This window comes from Centroberyx gerrardi, chromosome 1 (genome assembly GCF_048128805.1).
Source record: "Centroberyx gerrardi isolate f3 chromosome 1, fCenGer3.hap1.cur.20231027, whole genome shotgun sequence".
Classification (NCBI taxonomy): Eukaryota; Metazoa; Chordata; class Actinopteri; order Beryciformes; family Berycidae; genus Centroberyx; species Centroberyx gerrardi.
Window position 1 is genome coordinate 36,007,810 of NC_135997.1, and position 15,308 is coordinate 36,023,117.

The following is a 15,308-nucleotide window of genomic DNA, read 5'->3' on the forward strand; positions in this document are numbered from 1 at the left end:
TTTTTATTGAGCATTTTACAAACAACAAGGCATATTTATGTTCATTGTACAATCCGGTTCAAAAGACCGAGATGACAATAAACAAAAACAAAAATATGGGTTTAAATTAATGTGTGAGAGAATAAAGAAAAAGCGACGGAAAAAAGGAAGAAAAAAAATCAAGAATGTTGCTGCCTTCAAATGGGGTCGTGTTTACCGTGTTCACGAGAAGAGTCCATGTGAACGCCCCCCTCCTGTGGTATTCACGACTTAAGTGGAAATTTTCTGAAAGCTCCGAGTTCACGAGTCGTGTACGCGACTTCCCATGTCGTAACCACAAGCTCACGAGTTCCATTGAAGGCAGCATGTGTCTGCAATTTAACTTTTCATTCGAAGGAGGTGAGCAGTTTGGATGAGTCTTCAGACATTTTGCTTTATGAATTAAGAATTTACCCATTAAAATGATGATTATTCAGTGTTTCTGTCTTCCATCACACCAAATTCGATAAGAAATTGTACTTTCCATCCTTTCATGCATATCATCCCAGAAAGTTCTACTATACATAAGCCTACAGGAAAAGAACAAGTGGTCTGTATGTCATCATGGCAGAAAATAACACTCATGTGCTCAGTCCTTTTGATTGACCCGGATGACTGCAGCTGTTGAACGTACCGCTAGAATTTGTTAGTTAGGGGACATTATAAAGTGTAACACTAGAGCTTCCTGTCAAAATCAAAATGGCGCTGAGGAGAAGATGTGTAGAGATGTGGAGGACATGCTGCAACATACCCAAACACAGTGGTATGGACTGGTTTTCTGCTTTCTATTTTTGGAAAATATGTCAAATTGTCGTACAAGAAGCCTTATAATAGTTCCTTATACATATAGTTAACTTCCTGTCAGCTGCTCACTTCCCACCAGACGTAAGGAAAAGACCATGTTTACACAGTAATTAGAAACAATTTATCACGGCAGCTGATCTGGCTGCTTCGAAATCGAGTGGGATGCGTTGTTCGTCTGAGTGTCTCATCCTCATAGGTTATAGCGAGCATTTTACTCGCATTTGCTCACGACGCTGAAGTTAAATGCTTATTCGTGGGCTGTCAGGGAACGATTCAGTCGAACAGAAGGTTTCCTCTGTATTTAGAGTGTTCTTTGCCTCATGTTTTTAGAGTTCTTGGAAAAATACAAATATTCTAGATAGGACCTCGTCTTTTTAATAATTATGTTTAGGTGTTGACCCAAACAGTTTTTCATAGTTTGACAATTGTATTGGGTATAGTTGTGATTGCACTTTCTGCCTATTTGCTATGGCCCTACCTCTTGATTACCAAAGCATCTCAAGAATCTGACACTGGGGCATTACAGACAATATAACAGAGTAGCAAAATCCCAAATTATGAGGAATTTTACTGTAGCATTATTGTATTATAACCCCCTGAACATGGTATGTGAGACTATGGTCAACCTATTATAAACCAAGTGTGACTGCACTTTCTGCCTATTTGCTATGGCCCTACCTCTTGATTATAAAAATGTCTCAAGAATCTGACACTGGGGCATTACAGACAATATAACAGAGTAGCAAAATCCCAAATTATGAGGAATTTTACTGTAGCATTATTGTATTATGACCCCCTGAACATGGTATGTGAGACTATAGTCAACCTGTTATATTGTCTGAAATGCCCCAGTGTCAGATTGAGACGTTTTGATAATCAGGAGGTAGGGCCATAGCAAATAGGCAGAAAGTGCAGTCACACTGCTTATCTTCGACTGACATATAGTCCCACATACCATTTTTAGGGGGTCATAATGCAAAAATGCCGCACTTGCCAGGTGGAACTATTATTTGGAAGTATGGAAATCCGATTTGCTGTTGATGGCTGATGGACGCAAAAGTTTTACCATGGCCAAATTTTCTCGGCCAACTAGTGGTGGAAAGACTGATTATTATTAACTTTGTGAATCAGCCCATCACTACAGCTGCCCGTGAACACACTGGCCGAATTCCCCTGGTTGCTCAGCTCTATAGGAAGCGAATGGCCTTCCGGTGACTTGTTGATGGTGTTGCTTGCAGTGTGAGCATACAGTTAAGATGTGATACAAGCTTAGCTTCCTACATCTGCATGAACAGAACATTTGGGATTTTTTCCATCATTCTTTTTTTGAAGGTCTCCTGTTTCCTGCTATTCTTCGTCTCCAGAGTTCTCAGAGTATCAACCTACCATCCAGGTAATGTTCTACTGGTGTTTTCAAGATATCAGAATTTTGATACCATTGCCAATTTTAATATTTAAAAATTAATTACTGCTACCCGTTACCACAGCAAACAAGAAAAAACATCAAGCAATGTGTTACCAAAGTTGACTTTGACAGCTTTGTAGCAACCTCTGCACAGGGGTTTTGATGTCGGTTGGGTTTCCGTCTGTCGACTCTGTAAGTGAAATAGTCTAGTTCCATATTAGGTGCTCCTGGCACCTGTTTTGTCAACCAGTTTAGGTTGACTGGGATCCAGTTCAAGACGTGGTCTGTTTGATGCAGTTGTGTATACAATGTTTTCAGCTGTTTGACTCCAACTGCTGCAGTCCACTCCACTGTCAAGAGCTAGACTGAAGCCAGTCTACTCTAATCCTCTTTTCCAGTCCACATGTATTTGCCCCCTAGAGGTGATGCTGAAATGGAATTTCAGCTTGCAGAACATATTGTGTGAAAGTACTGTATGTTTATGAAATTAAGTACTGAATTAAATCTTTTGCAACACTATTGAAGTAGTATAGACCTCGTAAGTCAGATGCCCACACGCCCAAATATGGACTTACGGTTCCATAGCAATTTCTCTGCAGGGAAAATGGATGGGGTTTCACATAATTGCCCCTGTCACAGTCTACGTTTAATGCAGGATTTTCGGTCTGTTTTTACCGCGTATATTTATTTCTCTAATGGCACAGGGTCCGGTTGTGTAACCGTTTTCTAGTCTAAGTAGTATTTTTGCTAGCAACAAGCTAAACATTTCAGCGCATATAATTTGCGTCACCAGCTGGTGGCGGTAGCCTACTCTCTCAAAACTCTCTCTCATCTGAGCACCTACACCGCCACATTTGCTAAATCGATCACATATCTTTGATTTCCACGTTTTATACTGTAAATATCTGTTGAATTATAGTTGTGTGTGTGTGTGTGTGTATGTATGTATATATATATATGTGTATCTCTCTCTCTCTCTCTCCACATAGAGAGAGAGAGAGAGAGAGAGAGAGATATCATAGTTGTTAATCATTGTGTACAGCTGTGAGGACACTAGGCGGGACCTATGGGCGGGAATCAGACAGGCAGTTTTTCGTGCTAGCTTGCCTTAAGCTGAAGCTTTGAGTGCTCGTGACATTGCAGGAATGCAAGGGCATCAGTACTAATCACTAACTAATTATTGCTACTATTTTTTTAATCAAAGTCATCATGTTACAGCACATATTTCCTGATGACTTATTTCCTGATCTCTCCAACATTACTTATATGAATAGCTAACTATCAAGATAGATTATTTCACTCATCTTCCCATTGCCTATCATGACCAGAATGACCAAATGTAGTGGTTTTCCCCCCTCTTATACTTTTTTGATCATCCTTAAAAACGTTGATGTATCGGCCAACAAAACTGACATTCTGACCCACTAGAGGAGTTGTAGATCGCAGTGAAATACTCAGTACAGCTCAGCGGTGAGGGTTGCTAAGCAATGCACAGACTCAGAGTGGAAGCCCGTTGCCAGCGGGTGACGCAAATTATAAGTGTTTCGCTTTTTGCTAGCAAAAATACTACGTAGACTAGAAAACGGTTACAGAAATCAACGGATCTAGTGCCATTAGAGACATAAATATACGTATGTAAAAACACACCAAGTATGAAAATCCTGCATTACACGTAGACTGTGACAGAGACGATTATGTGAAACCCTATTCATTTTCCCCATAGAGAAATCGCTATGGAACTGGCCATATTTGGGCAAGGTTGACGTCATTCAACTTACGAGGTCTATTGACATTTTGGTTATTGTGACAACACTAGTTTCTACCTAAAGCAAAAAATAATGTAAAATTAGGCACATTAGCCTACTGTACCGACGACTTCCACTGGCTCGCTGCCGGCAGGGATTGGTAGACACTGCAGTTCGCTTCCTACACACACACTTCCCACAGATACACTTGGCACTTGATTTCCCAGCTGTGTGTATGTGGCTTGCTGACTGCTTCTTCTGTTATCAGTGTGTTTCCCCAGACATCATTGTCCAGGCCGCCCTGGCCAGAGGTGGCGGACATCGGTCCTGAGGATGAGCAGAGGCAGCATGCAGGTCAGAAACAGCCAGCCAACACCTCCTCTACTCTCAACTTCATGCAGTGCACTTTACAGATACTCCAATCTGGACATTGAATTAACATCAAACATATTAAAGAGTAACCAAACCCCACCAAAATCTGTGGTGAAGCCTGACACCTAATGGTGAAAAGTAGGGTACTGCACTGCTCATCTGCTATTGGCTGGTCTTTGTGCCAGGTGATGTCACCTTCCATAGAGTACACCAGGTGGTGACATCACCTGGCACAAAGACCAGCCAATAGCAGATGAGCAGCCTGACACCGTTAGGTGTCTGAGTATCTAGAAACATGCAAATATTTAATTTAAAAAATGTCAAGTACTTTGGAGTCATCTGTCTGAAGTCTAAGTGACTTGGTATTCATTACTTGAGACTTCAAAGTCAAGTCTTTTATCAATTATAGTGAAGCAAGTTGAAAGACTTTCGACAGTAGAGCACTGACCTCCGCCATGTCTGACAACACCCTGCAATCGACATGAAAAGTGAATCAGTTCCTCCTTGGCCCATAACCAACCTTCATACCAAGTTTTGTTCAAATCCGTGCCTAACTTTTTGAGATATCCTGCTAACTGACAGACGGACAAACAGACGCAGGTGAAAACATAACCTCCTTGGCGGAGGTAACAACACAAAGGAAGTATATTTTAAATCAAATACTATTGTTTAATGGCATCTTTTTAATTGAAAACACAGACTCTCCTCTGTGAACTACAGATCAGTCATTTCCATCAAAACAATCAAAATTCAATTGAAGTTTCCTATCATTACTGTATTCTCCTTAGAGCAGTGGTCTCAAACCAGGAAAGGGAGAAAAAGAACCAGGGAGAAAAACTCCAGTTTCCTTTTGGTGAACTTCTTCATGCAGCGGCAAACACATTTTTTAGTCATTATATACTCAAGTATGCACTGTTCTCAACTTGCCAGTGCTAGTGGTCCCTGCCAAGTGCACCTGGAAATACCGGGTTCGCAGTTGTCTGGAAACATGTATATAATTCATAATGGCATTTGAGATCGAAGCCTATGTTTTTTGTCTGGTTCCTCAGCTGTGGTGAAGAAAGTGAACAGTCTGATTGCCCAGGAGGACTTTGGGCGGCTGTTTGCAGTGGTCCATTTTGCCAGTCGCCAGTGGAAGGTGACCAACGAAGACCTGATCCTGATTGAGAACCACATAGAAGCCGAGTGTGGAGACAGGATCAGAATGGAGAAGGTATGGATACAGTTATTGTGAATAGTCTACCTTATGCGTTAGCGGTGGGTAGTGTAGAGATTGTCATGCCATGATAGCAATTTTGACATGACTATTGTGAATGTGTGTGTGGGGGGGGGGGGGGGGATGGATAAATATGGCCATCAGCATTCCAAATTAGGGGGTTCCAAAGAGTTCCATAAATCCACCTCTAGCACATAAACCAACGCGAACAATGCAGATTCTGACAACATATACAAAAATTGTCATGTTGCTGAATTATGAGTGGTTACGTAAGCTTTCTTTATGTTTATTAGACCGTTCAGTTTGAACAAGAGTAACACCGAAATCCGGTTGGAGGAAACTTACGCCGAATGAAAATAGTATCTTTACTAATAATTCTAAACGGGCAAAAAAAAGGTGGGAGACAGGACTTTGACAAAGCAGATTCTGCAAATATATAAAAAACGAGTCTCTTACTTTTTTTTCACCTGGAAAAAGTGATCATCATCATGGCCAGGAAGCTACAAAACTCAAGGTACTAACAAAGTCCACCATCACTTTAATATTGCCTAATAGGTCACGGCTTATCACAACTTGTGTGCTTGTTTTTTGGTTCACCTATATAGTACAAGGTAGGACCCCCCTTTTGCCTCTACAACAGCCTGAATTCTTCAAGGCCTGGATTAAGCAAGGTGCTCAAAACCTTCCACAAAGATCTTGTTCCATACTGATTCGATAGTGTCACTGAGAGCATCTTGTTCCTCAACCTCATCATGATGTGAACAGACAAATTTGCTGTGAGGAGTTGGCTGAAAGTTTCGCCTGTTTCTCCTAGCTATCCACACCTCTCTCCTGCGCTGGCTTAGATCTTCAGTCTCTTTCCCTTCACATCTGCGGACGGTAGGGATGGCATAGAAACTAACCTCTGGGTTTTATTGCTGTTATTACTACAGCCATATATGACACATGACACCATCGCTATTGTGTAATAGATCCTAACGCAACAGAAACGGTAATAGGCAATAGGTAATAGATAACGCTAACAGTGGCTAGCGTTCAGTTAGCGCTGCACCTAGGCTGTCAAGTACTGACAGCTGCAGTAGTGTTTCTCCCCTGGACCGTGCCGCCGCTGTAAGATAAAATTCTGGGGGAAACACTGGGTAAACGCTGCATCCCGGCCTCTCCTATCTCCCTCCACGAACTGAAGATAAAGTTTTTCCCCAGTCAGTACAAGGTCCTTAAAAATGAAAAGGGGAAGGTACAGGCAGAAATTTGCGGCTCCCTCCAGTTCCCAGCCCCCTTCACACCTTATTACATCTGGCCAGTCACTGTGGAGGGGTGCGGCGTGTTTGGATATTTCTGTTTTGGAGAGTCACATTTTCTAACTACATCAATGACCCAGTTGTCCATGCCATGCTGTACTTTTGGCCATGTAGTGTATATGAATGCTATAAACGGAGAGGACGCTACTGGTAATTAAACAGCTGTAACTTAAACATGGAGGAATTTCTTTGTCGAGTTGGCCAGTAACAGTGAATCAAAGCATGCGTTACCCCGTCTTTGTTTTCTGTTTGCAGGTGCTGATGGTTGGAGGGGAAGACTTCACACTTATTGGCAGGCCTCTTCTGGGGTAATACCTGCTGTTCTCCCACCACCAACACTAATGACAACACCTTAGAATTTCAGTGTTCTGGTTATTTTCAACCTGGGCCTTATTTTCTTATATTTGCCATCAAGCCGATCGATTCTGATCCAAAATGTTGTCAGTTACTTCACTGTAGAGCTATGTTCCTTGCCGTTTGCAGGGAGCGCTGCTTTCCTGTACAATCCAATGGGGCCGAGCAAAACACTCAAACTAGCGTGAGCTAGTTAGCAAGTAGAAAGTTCAAGTACTGTGATGGAGCGTTCATGTCATATTGGATTTACCGTAAATACAAACTGCCGTGTGTCAACACAAGCGTTTAAAAATGGGGAATCCACTGATGTCAGCAGTAATACAATCAGCTCTACACACTTAAAGTGAGCAATATCTGCTGCAGTTCGTTAATGGTTGATTTAAAATTCATAAATACATATGAATTTGGATGTTGGCGTTCCAATGAGTAAAACGCAGGAATGCTTTCAAATTGTAGCAAAAAAAAATCCTGTTCTTCCACATCTTCCGATATGACATAAATGCAGCAGAAGACTGGAAGAAGAAGCAGGCAGCAAAGTAAACCAGGAAGTGTGTTAGCAATGCCAACAAATATCAAATATCTATTGTTCGATCCCACCCCCAAGACGTGTAACCGCAGTGTAGTGTAGCGTGTTGAAAAGACCATGTTTTGGGTGCGACTGTTTGAGCATCTCTTTGCCCCGTTGGATTGTATTGGAGAGCAGCACTCCCTGAAAACTGAAAGGAACGTAACTCTTCAGTGGAGTAACTGACAACAGTTTTCTCAATCAGTCGGCATGATGGCAAAACAAGGAAAATAAGGCCCAGGTTGAAAAATATCCAGAATTACCCTTTAACCAGTTTGTTATTCCAGTCTACAACAGAGCCAGCCTTTTACCCAGTTAGTTTTACCAGTCTAGAACAGAGCAAGCATTTCAACCACTGATTGGTAGAACATGTTGAATAGCCTGTTGCATAATTTGAACGACCTGAGCCTCCTCAAATAGAACAGTATACTCTGTCCTCTTCTGTTCAGTGTGTTGTCAGTCCAGTTTGTCGTTGATATGAAGAGAACTACAGAGCCCATAAGCTGAAGTCATTATTTTGTGTCATTTTGCATGCCATAAATTAGCATCTCTGCCATTTGGTGTGGAGTCCAAAATAAAAGCAAAAATTAATGGGCTTTTCTAAAAATGTCCAAAATAAGGGCTGTGTTGAACGGATATCTAGGAGGTACACTACATATGTTACAGGGGTTAAAATACATCCACCAGCATCACCTTTGTGAATTTTTATCTTTTAGTTACTTTTAATGTCAGTTTTTGCGAGCAAAATGTTGATCATTGAGGAAAGCGGACTACAAATTCACTGATGAATGATTTCCTTCACCTCTTGTCTACACACGTTTTTCATTTGCCAGAGCTCCATCTCCTAACTGTGTTGTACATTCAGATTGTTAAGGTTTTTATGTTGCATGGAACAGTTGTTCTTATATATTTAGCTTATCACATCAAACCTCCATGATAACTGTTCTTATATATTTCATTTATTTTATTTCTACACCAAAACGGCAGAAATGTTAAATTTACAGCCTAAAAAATTCTGCCAGACTTCAGTTCTCTATTGTAAGTATAAGTATTGTAAGTTATATTGTTAAAGTACTATATAGAAGCTGCTTTCTGGTTGGCTTGTCCAGCTTGAACTGCTGCTCATCACTCACCCACTGCCCCCCCCACCCCACCCCACCCCACTGCCCCCCCACCCCACCTCCGACTGTACAGAAAAGACCTGGTGAGAGTCGAGGCAACTGTAATAGAGAAAACCGAGTCCTGGCCCAAGGTCCACATGCGATTCTGGAAGCGACACAGATACCAGCGCAAGAAAAGTAAGTTTCCTTCATAAGGCCTCATTTCCTAACGACACAAGGAAATACAGTTCAATAACATAGCATTTAGATCGTTTCAATCATTGTTAAACAAAGGTAAAAGTTTCTGTGTGAAGTGCTGATAATAATACTCAAATAATAATAGAATATCTAAAGTGCAGGGAGTGCATACTTCTTTTAATATGGGTGGGCTCACTGGAGATGGAAGGCCTTACTGCCTGCAGCTTTGGGGCGCTCGGGCAAAGCCAAGGTTGTCTCTGTCTATTGTAATGATGATCCCAGCTATTTATCCATTACCCTTATGGTTTTACAATTGAATGAATGACACTCTGGACCTCTCTGATTGGTCAGGGGTAGATAATTAGAGTAGATCATTCTGACCAGAAGCTATTCTAGTTATGCTCACTATGTGTGTGTGGTACATTTCTATTTGGACCGCCTGTTGTTGACACATATTGGTGCTGCTATTAGCATTAATGTGAATTGTGTACCAGTAGTATTGTACTGTCTTCATTGTTTTCACTGTAAAGAGCAGGCAGAAACTGTTCATTGTCCACAAACCTGATTGCTGTATATTTGTCTTTTGCAGTTATCATTCAGCCACAAACAGTCCTGAGGATAGGCAGCATAGAAGTGGCTCCCAGACTGACATGTTGATGATTATATTTATCCCAGGTGTTATGGGTTTATTTGTTCTGGAAGAAAATAAATGTATAAAAAACCCTTTTATGTGTCACTTGTCTTTGTGTCATACTTGGGTGTGTTCTGTTCTTAAAATGTTAGGTAATGCTTACAGATTACAGCCCGCTCATTACAGTGTAACTAGTTTGTAATTATGGGGTACTAATGAGATAATTACGGGTGCAATGCTGTAGTTAACAGGGTAACAAAACAAAAAGTCTGGGAATTAAGAGGTAACTATTTTTGTAATTACAGCATACTTAAAAAATAATTACAGGGAACAGTGACGTAGTTATGGAGTAAGTACAATGTGTGCAGGTTGTATAATCAAGCAGTGCTTGTTCCCCTCATGTTCACAGTAATTATAGGGTAAGTACAAGGTTCCCCCACAGTAAAGACACTTGTCCGTCTGACTACTTCGGTAATAGATGTTAGGAGAGGAGACCCTAGACCAGCTGTTTGGTGACGTTTCTGTATCAATATAGCGTAGCCTACACAAAGGACCTGAATATGGAAATATGGACCTTCAACACAGTAACTGACTTAATTGGACATGAATGAATAAAAAAAAAAAAAAGAATTTTCTGTGTATATATTTATTTAAAAAAGAACTATCAAATATGTAATTATATGTAACATTGTATTTTGTTGAAGTGTCCCTGCCGGGTTTCCCGATTGAGAGTCTACAGTTGAACTCCCTGCAGCACACTTATACCCACGTGACAAAAATTGGTGAACAGAGTGGCCTACCGACGATGCGATCCAGAGCCCCTGGTGTCGCGGGGCTAATAAAAATGAGGCTATCAGCAGTTACTATTCATTCTTTGTGGATTCACCCCTCAGTTTTTATGCAGGGCTTAGAACTGCTTTTGTTCATAAGGCAAAGCTTTTTTCTATCAGTACTTGGCAGGGATGGCAGGACTTTTGGGAGGCTTTTAAAATAACATGGCTGGCTGAAAACACTGCACCAATACATTATATTATTACTTTTTCCAATTCAGAATCAGTTCTGTAAATCCTGATATTGATACCTGTAAACCTGTTAAAGGTGCAGTAAGTATGCTTTTTACTGCCCCATAGCACAAAAAGGCCGTAATATCTGCAGGGTGTTGAAAGGGTTGTTGATCAATACCAACTCAACAATTACTTGGCCAGGTGCTGAGACTTCTGGCTTTCAAAACTCACAACATAAGCTCCCAAATACACTCCCAAACACAATCATGTATTAAAATAGTAAAAACATTTTCTATAGTTTGTATAAACTTACTGCAAATTTCTTGTCGTATTGTCGTACCAATACTGTATTTTGTGATCAGTAATATGTATACGGTATATCGTACGGTGTGGTCCTTGACAATACCCGTCCCTAGTAAATATGCTGCAAAGCACACCGTTGGGAGTTATGAAAGCAGACGTGGAATGTGAATCTTCTCAAACATTTTATTTGTACATAAACAAACCAACCAACCAATAGGGATCACACAATCGGCTCACAGAAATGACAGCTTGACTGCACTTAAGCTTCATGTCCTGCAGACGGCAAAGATCTGAGTCTTAAAGACAATCCAAACATTGAAGACAGATCTACCACCCCAAAGGAAGGGAAAAACAAACAGGTTTTTGGCCATATAGTAATTCAGCAATGTCTATGTCTCACATCAAAATCACAACAATGTAATACAAAACAAAAAGAAAAAAAAAAAATTGCATTTAGTTTAATGCAATGGAGCAAAAGGCGACTTCACAGAAATATAATTTAAAAAGGCTCTACCAGTTCACGTTCCATCCATACAGATAGGGAGTTTGGTCAGGCTCTACATGTTTTCACCCTCTAACATTTTCAACCTCACTGTGAAATAGGATGGTGGTTCTAGTAAAAAAGAAAAAAAAATACAATCCAAAAGGAGTTGAATGCTATCACCCACTTTGTACCAATAACAATGAGAAATATCCAACAGGTTTCTCTAACACAGTAGCAGCAGAATGATCAGGGACAATGACTTACATGCGAGTAGAAAACCCAATGATATGAACCCAATCCAGACAATTTGCCATGACAAATTTGATTTAAGAGAAAAAAACAAATGTGGTTCTTGCAACAGTTGAAGATCCACATCAGAGAACACATACTTTTATATTAATTTGCCATGGTCAAAATAGTCTTATGTGAGTAATCACAAAAACATCGAGCATTCATTTAGCCTGATTGACATGCCTTTAGGACCATTAGTAGATTTGTGAAAAGCAGAGCGTTGCATAATGCCTCGCCTTTCAAAAAGTGGCTTGTCTACTGCACACTGGTGGACCACACTCACCACAACAAGCCACAACGTTGGTCCACTGAAAAGGGTGACAGCTAGAGAGACTGCAACTTAAATGAGTGTGGATCTGTAGGGCCGCTGGATCATAACCACTGAAGACACATACACACATATTAACACACACCCGTTATGAGCAGGCAACTCAGGTATGATTTTTGTACATGTGTACTCTAGGTACACATGTACAATCTAGAAAACAACCAATTTATTGATGCAAACAGCCAACTTGATGTCAAGCCTGTGCCAGGGTTCCTAAACCATCATGGAAACACACAGACACGGAAACACATAGTAAAAACCTACATGATACCATCCGCCACACCAATCAACCCGTGCTTGTTCAACTCTATCTGACCTCTAGAGAAAGTAATGTGGAAGGGAGAGAAATATCCATTGTGCAAAATATTTGGCACCGGTTTATTCATCATTTTTAAATTCTAAAAACACAAACTAGATCACATTTTTGCTGAGGATTTCAGTGCAGGTACAAAAAACATGCATACTAAATAATATAATGTACTGTGACAAAACAAAAACTCTGCTCTGTGTATTTTGCGTTCCATTAAATGTTAGGCTGACTCTCCACACGCAAAAAGCAGCATGAGAACATAAATGTGCTTGTGGTGGCAACACTGAAATAAAAAAAAAAACTGTTCATTCGTGTTTTTTTCCTCATCATAACATCACTCAAAGAGAAACTGCCAAGGATTAATCCATACTTAGCTAAGCACAAAATCATAAACTAATTTCCCTGTCCAACAAAACGTGATCAATCCCATCCTAAAAGGCTTTTACAACTTACAAGAGAGACACACCTGCACTCACACACAAGGTAGTCTAGAAACTGATTGGCTGCTTTCACACAAAAACCACAACAAAACCAGAGTATGGGGGCGCTGGGAGGACTGCTCCTCAACACAACAGAAGAGTTTAAATTTAAAAAACAATATTAAGGTTAAAGGTGAAACTAAATTACAATAACTCATTTAGCAAAAATCTAGTGGTTATGTCAGTATGTTCTAGAAAAATAGATACTCTTTTTGCTTGTAACAATACTAATGTAACTTTTAAACATTTTCAACGGCAGTCTTTCTAGCGCCCCCCATTGGCAGCACAAAGGACAAATGGGTAACAACAAAAAAACCTCTTGGTAATCAGTCAACGTCAAACAGCAAGAACACAAGGTCAAAGGTGAAATTGGAAGTGTCAGAGAGGCGCAGAGGACAAGGACTGGACGATGAACTGTGACGCCACATCAACATGCTAGGGCAAACAGGAAGAGATCTAGAAAAAACAAAAAGAAAAACACAACAGGGAGACAAACCTAGGTTAAACAGCAAATGGAACGCAGACAGGGAAGAGAGAAAAGAAAACCATGAATGATCATCTTTGTGTGGGGGACCGCTAACAGTCTAAACACTGAACAGTCGATGTCAGAGACAGACAGAGGGAAACAAGCCACATGCTACTAGCAATTGAGGTGAGATGAGGATGACTGCAACACACAACACAGCCTGCCTACAGTGGCAGCATCTGCCAACACTGCTTCAGGGATGACGTGCATGTCAAACAAAACCTGGAGTGGTTTTTGCTGGATTGGATCATTGTGTTGTGTAAATAGTTAACAGTAGCTAGAATCTGGCTAGCCATCTCTAAACACAGCTACTGAAATGCAGGACAATTTGAAATTAAAACGATGGAAATAACTAAGAGGTCAGTAGTACACCCAGTTGATAAAAATATGAATCTAAAAGAATACTTAGCTCAGACCATCCAAATGTGCGTTTACCATGCATTTAAGTTTTTGTTTTGGATAATCAGAGCTAGGTGCTGATAATTACACAGCAGCTCATCTTTACTTGATCTGGAGACCAAATTATATGCAGCCACAGAATCAAAATTGACAACTCTTCTTTTGGTTTTATTTTGTGCTTTTTTCTTTTGAATATGAATCAAAACGGCTATTTAAGTTGTGAGTGCAAGGGGCCCTGATACATAACCAATCATAAACTCATGTCAATTTTTGTGCAAGGAGGCAGTTTGTCTACGAGATGCCAGGAAACCACCAGAATGCATACTTGAGAAAAAGGAGTGATATTACGTAAAAACACGTGGTGACATTCAAACTACTAAGCTTTGACACTTGGTAAGTCTCGTTTGTCCATAATGGTAGTAAAACATGCAACAGTAACAGCTTCTCTGAGCATTTGGCACATTCATCCTTCTCAGATCTGTTGCTAGTCTTAAGGCCTTTCTCACTGATAGCAGCATGTTGGTACGTAAACCAACACGTACGCTGGCTTTCTCTGAACGTCCTTTTAGAGAAGACTCGACCTATGGACATGTGGACCTGGAATTAGTCCTCAAACTAGTTCTAGTGTTGGCCCCAGACTTACCCTGGCTTGATGAAAAGTTCCTGATACCTCACATAAGACAATTTATTCACATAGAAAGGGAAGGGGTATAGGCACACATTGAAGTTAACTTTTAAAATGAAATATTTTCCCTGCATTTTTTTTTTATTTTACAATTCATTAAGATGCAAGGGAACTATGACAAAAAGGGGGCTAGATATGAAGTCATTAGCAGCACTGGTGGATCCTACACAGACAGTTCACGGCACATTGTCACTTATTACACATTACTATAGGAAACAACACTGAAAGGGTAAGGGCACGAGACACACCAGGAGTTCAAATGGAGTTGTTGGACTTCACATTAGAATTCTACAAAATACTGTTGAAGATTCGTCTTTCAAAAAAAAATTCAATTCAGATAAATAATTTAGGCAATAAATAGTTCCCCAACACACAGGAGAAGTATAAAACCTCTATAAAAATAGAAAAGGCATAATAGTTTTGTAATATACATCATCTGGACAATGATCTCGCTCTCCATTTCTATAAAAAACACTTGAGTTTCTGGAAGTCTAAGCAACTGATTGACAGGTGTGTCTGTTTGAAGCAATTTGACAATTATATAAATTCTCCAATCATAAAACATATTCAGTGCGAAACAAAGTCATGTTGCCCTCTGTACATTAGCTAGCAGTCTTGTGTAGAGAGACGTTGCCAACTAGCAGGACAGTAGTTGAGGGACATTGATGAATCATTACAAAAAGATTCAAAAGTAGAAACAAACTAAAACCATAAAATATATCTATATGGAGCATTACATTTGCATCACAAATACATACAGATTTCTGGATATCAAGTCTTTACTAAATTT

At 40.2% G+C, this 15,308-nt stretch overlaps 2 protein-coding genes across 7 annotated transcripts in view; one reads left to right on the top strand and one right to left on the bottom strand.

The window, feature by feature from the left end:
- The first annotated feature begins 697 nt into the window (after positions 1-697).
- mrpl21 (mitochondrial ribosomal protein L21) lies at positions 698-9,801 on the top strand. The gene is made up of 7 exons (XM_071907528.2): positions 698-781; positions 2,155-2,215; positions 4,241-4,326; positions 5,394-5,557; positions 7,117-7,169; positions 8,975-9,078; positions 9,668-9,801. Exons 1-7 carry the CDS (start codon positions 718-720, stop codon positions 9,733-9,735), a joined length of 600 nt encoding a protein of 199 aa, XP_071763629.1. The 5' UTR covers positions 698-717; the 3' UTR covers positions 9,736-9,801.
- A 1,380-nt stretch (positions 9,802-11,181) lies between these two features.
- Positions 11,182-15,308, bottom strand: part of celf1 (cugbp, Elav-like family member 1) — a 54,034-nt gene continuing 49,907 nt past the window's right edge. For all 6 annotated transcript variants that reach the window (XM_078289354.1, XM_078289289.1, XM_071907566.2 and 3 more), the window contains one exon: positions 11,182-13,364. The gene's annotated coding sequence lies outside the window, so the exon portion shown is untranslated. The remainder of the gene's footprint in view (positions 13,365-15,308) is intronic.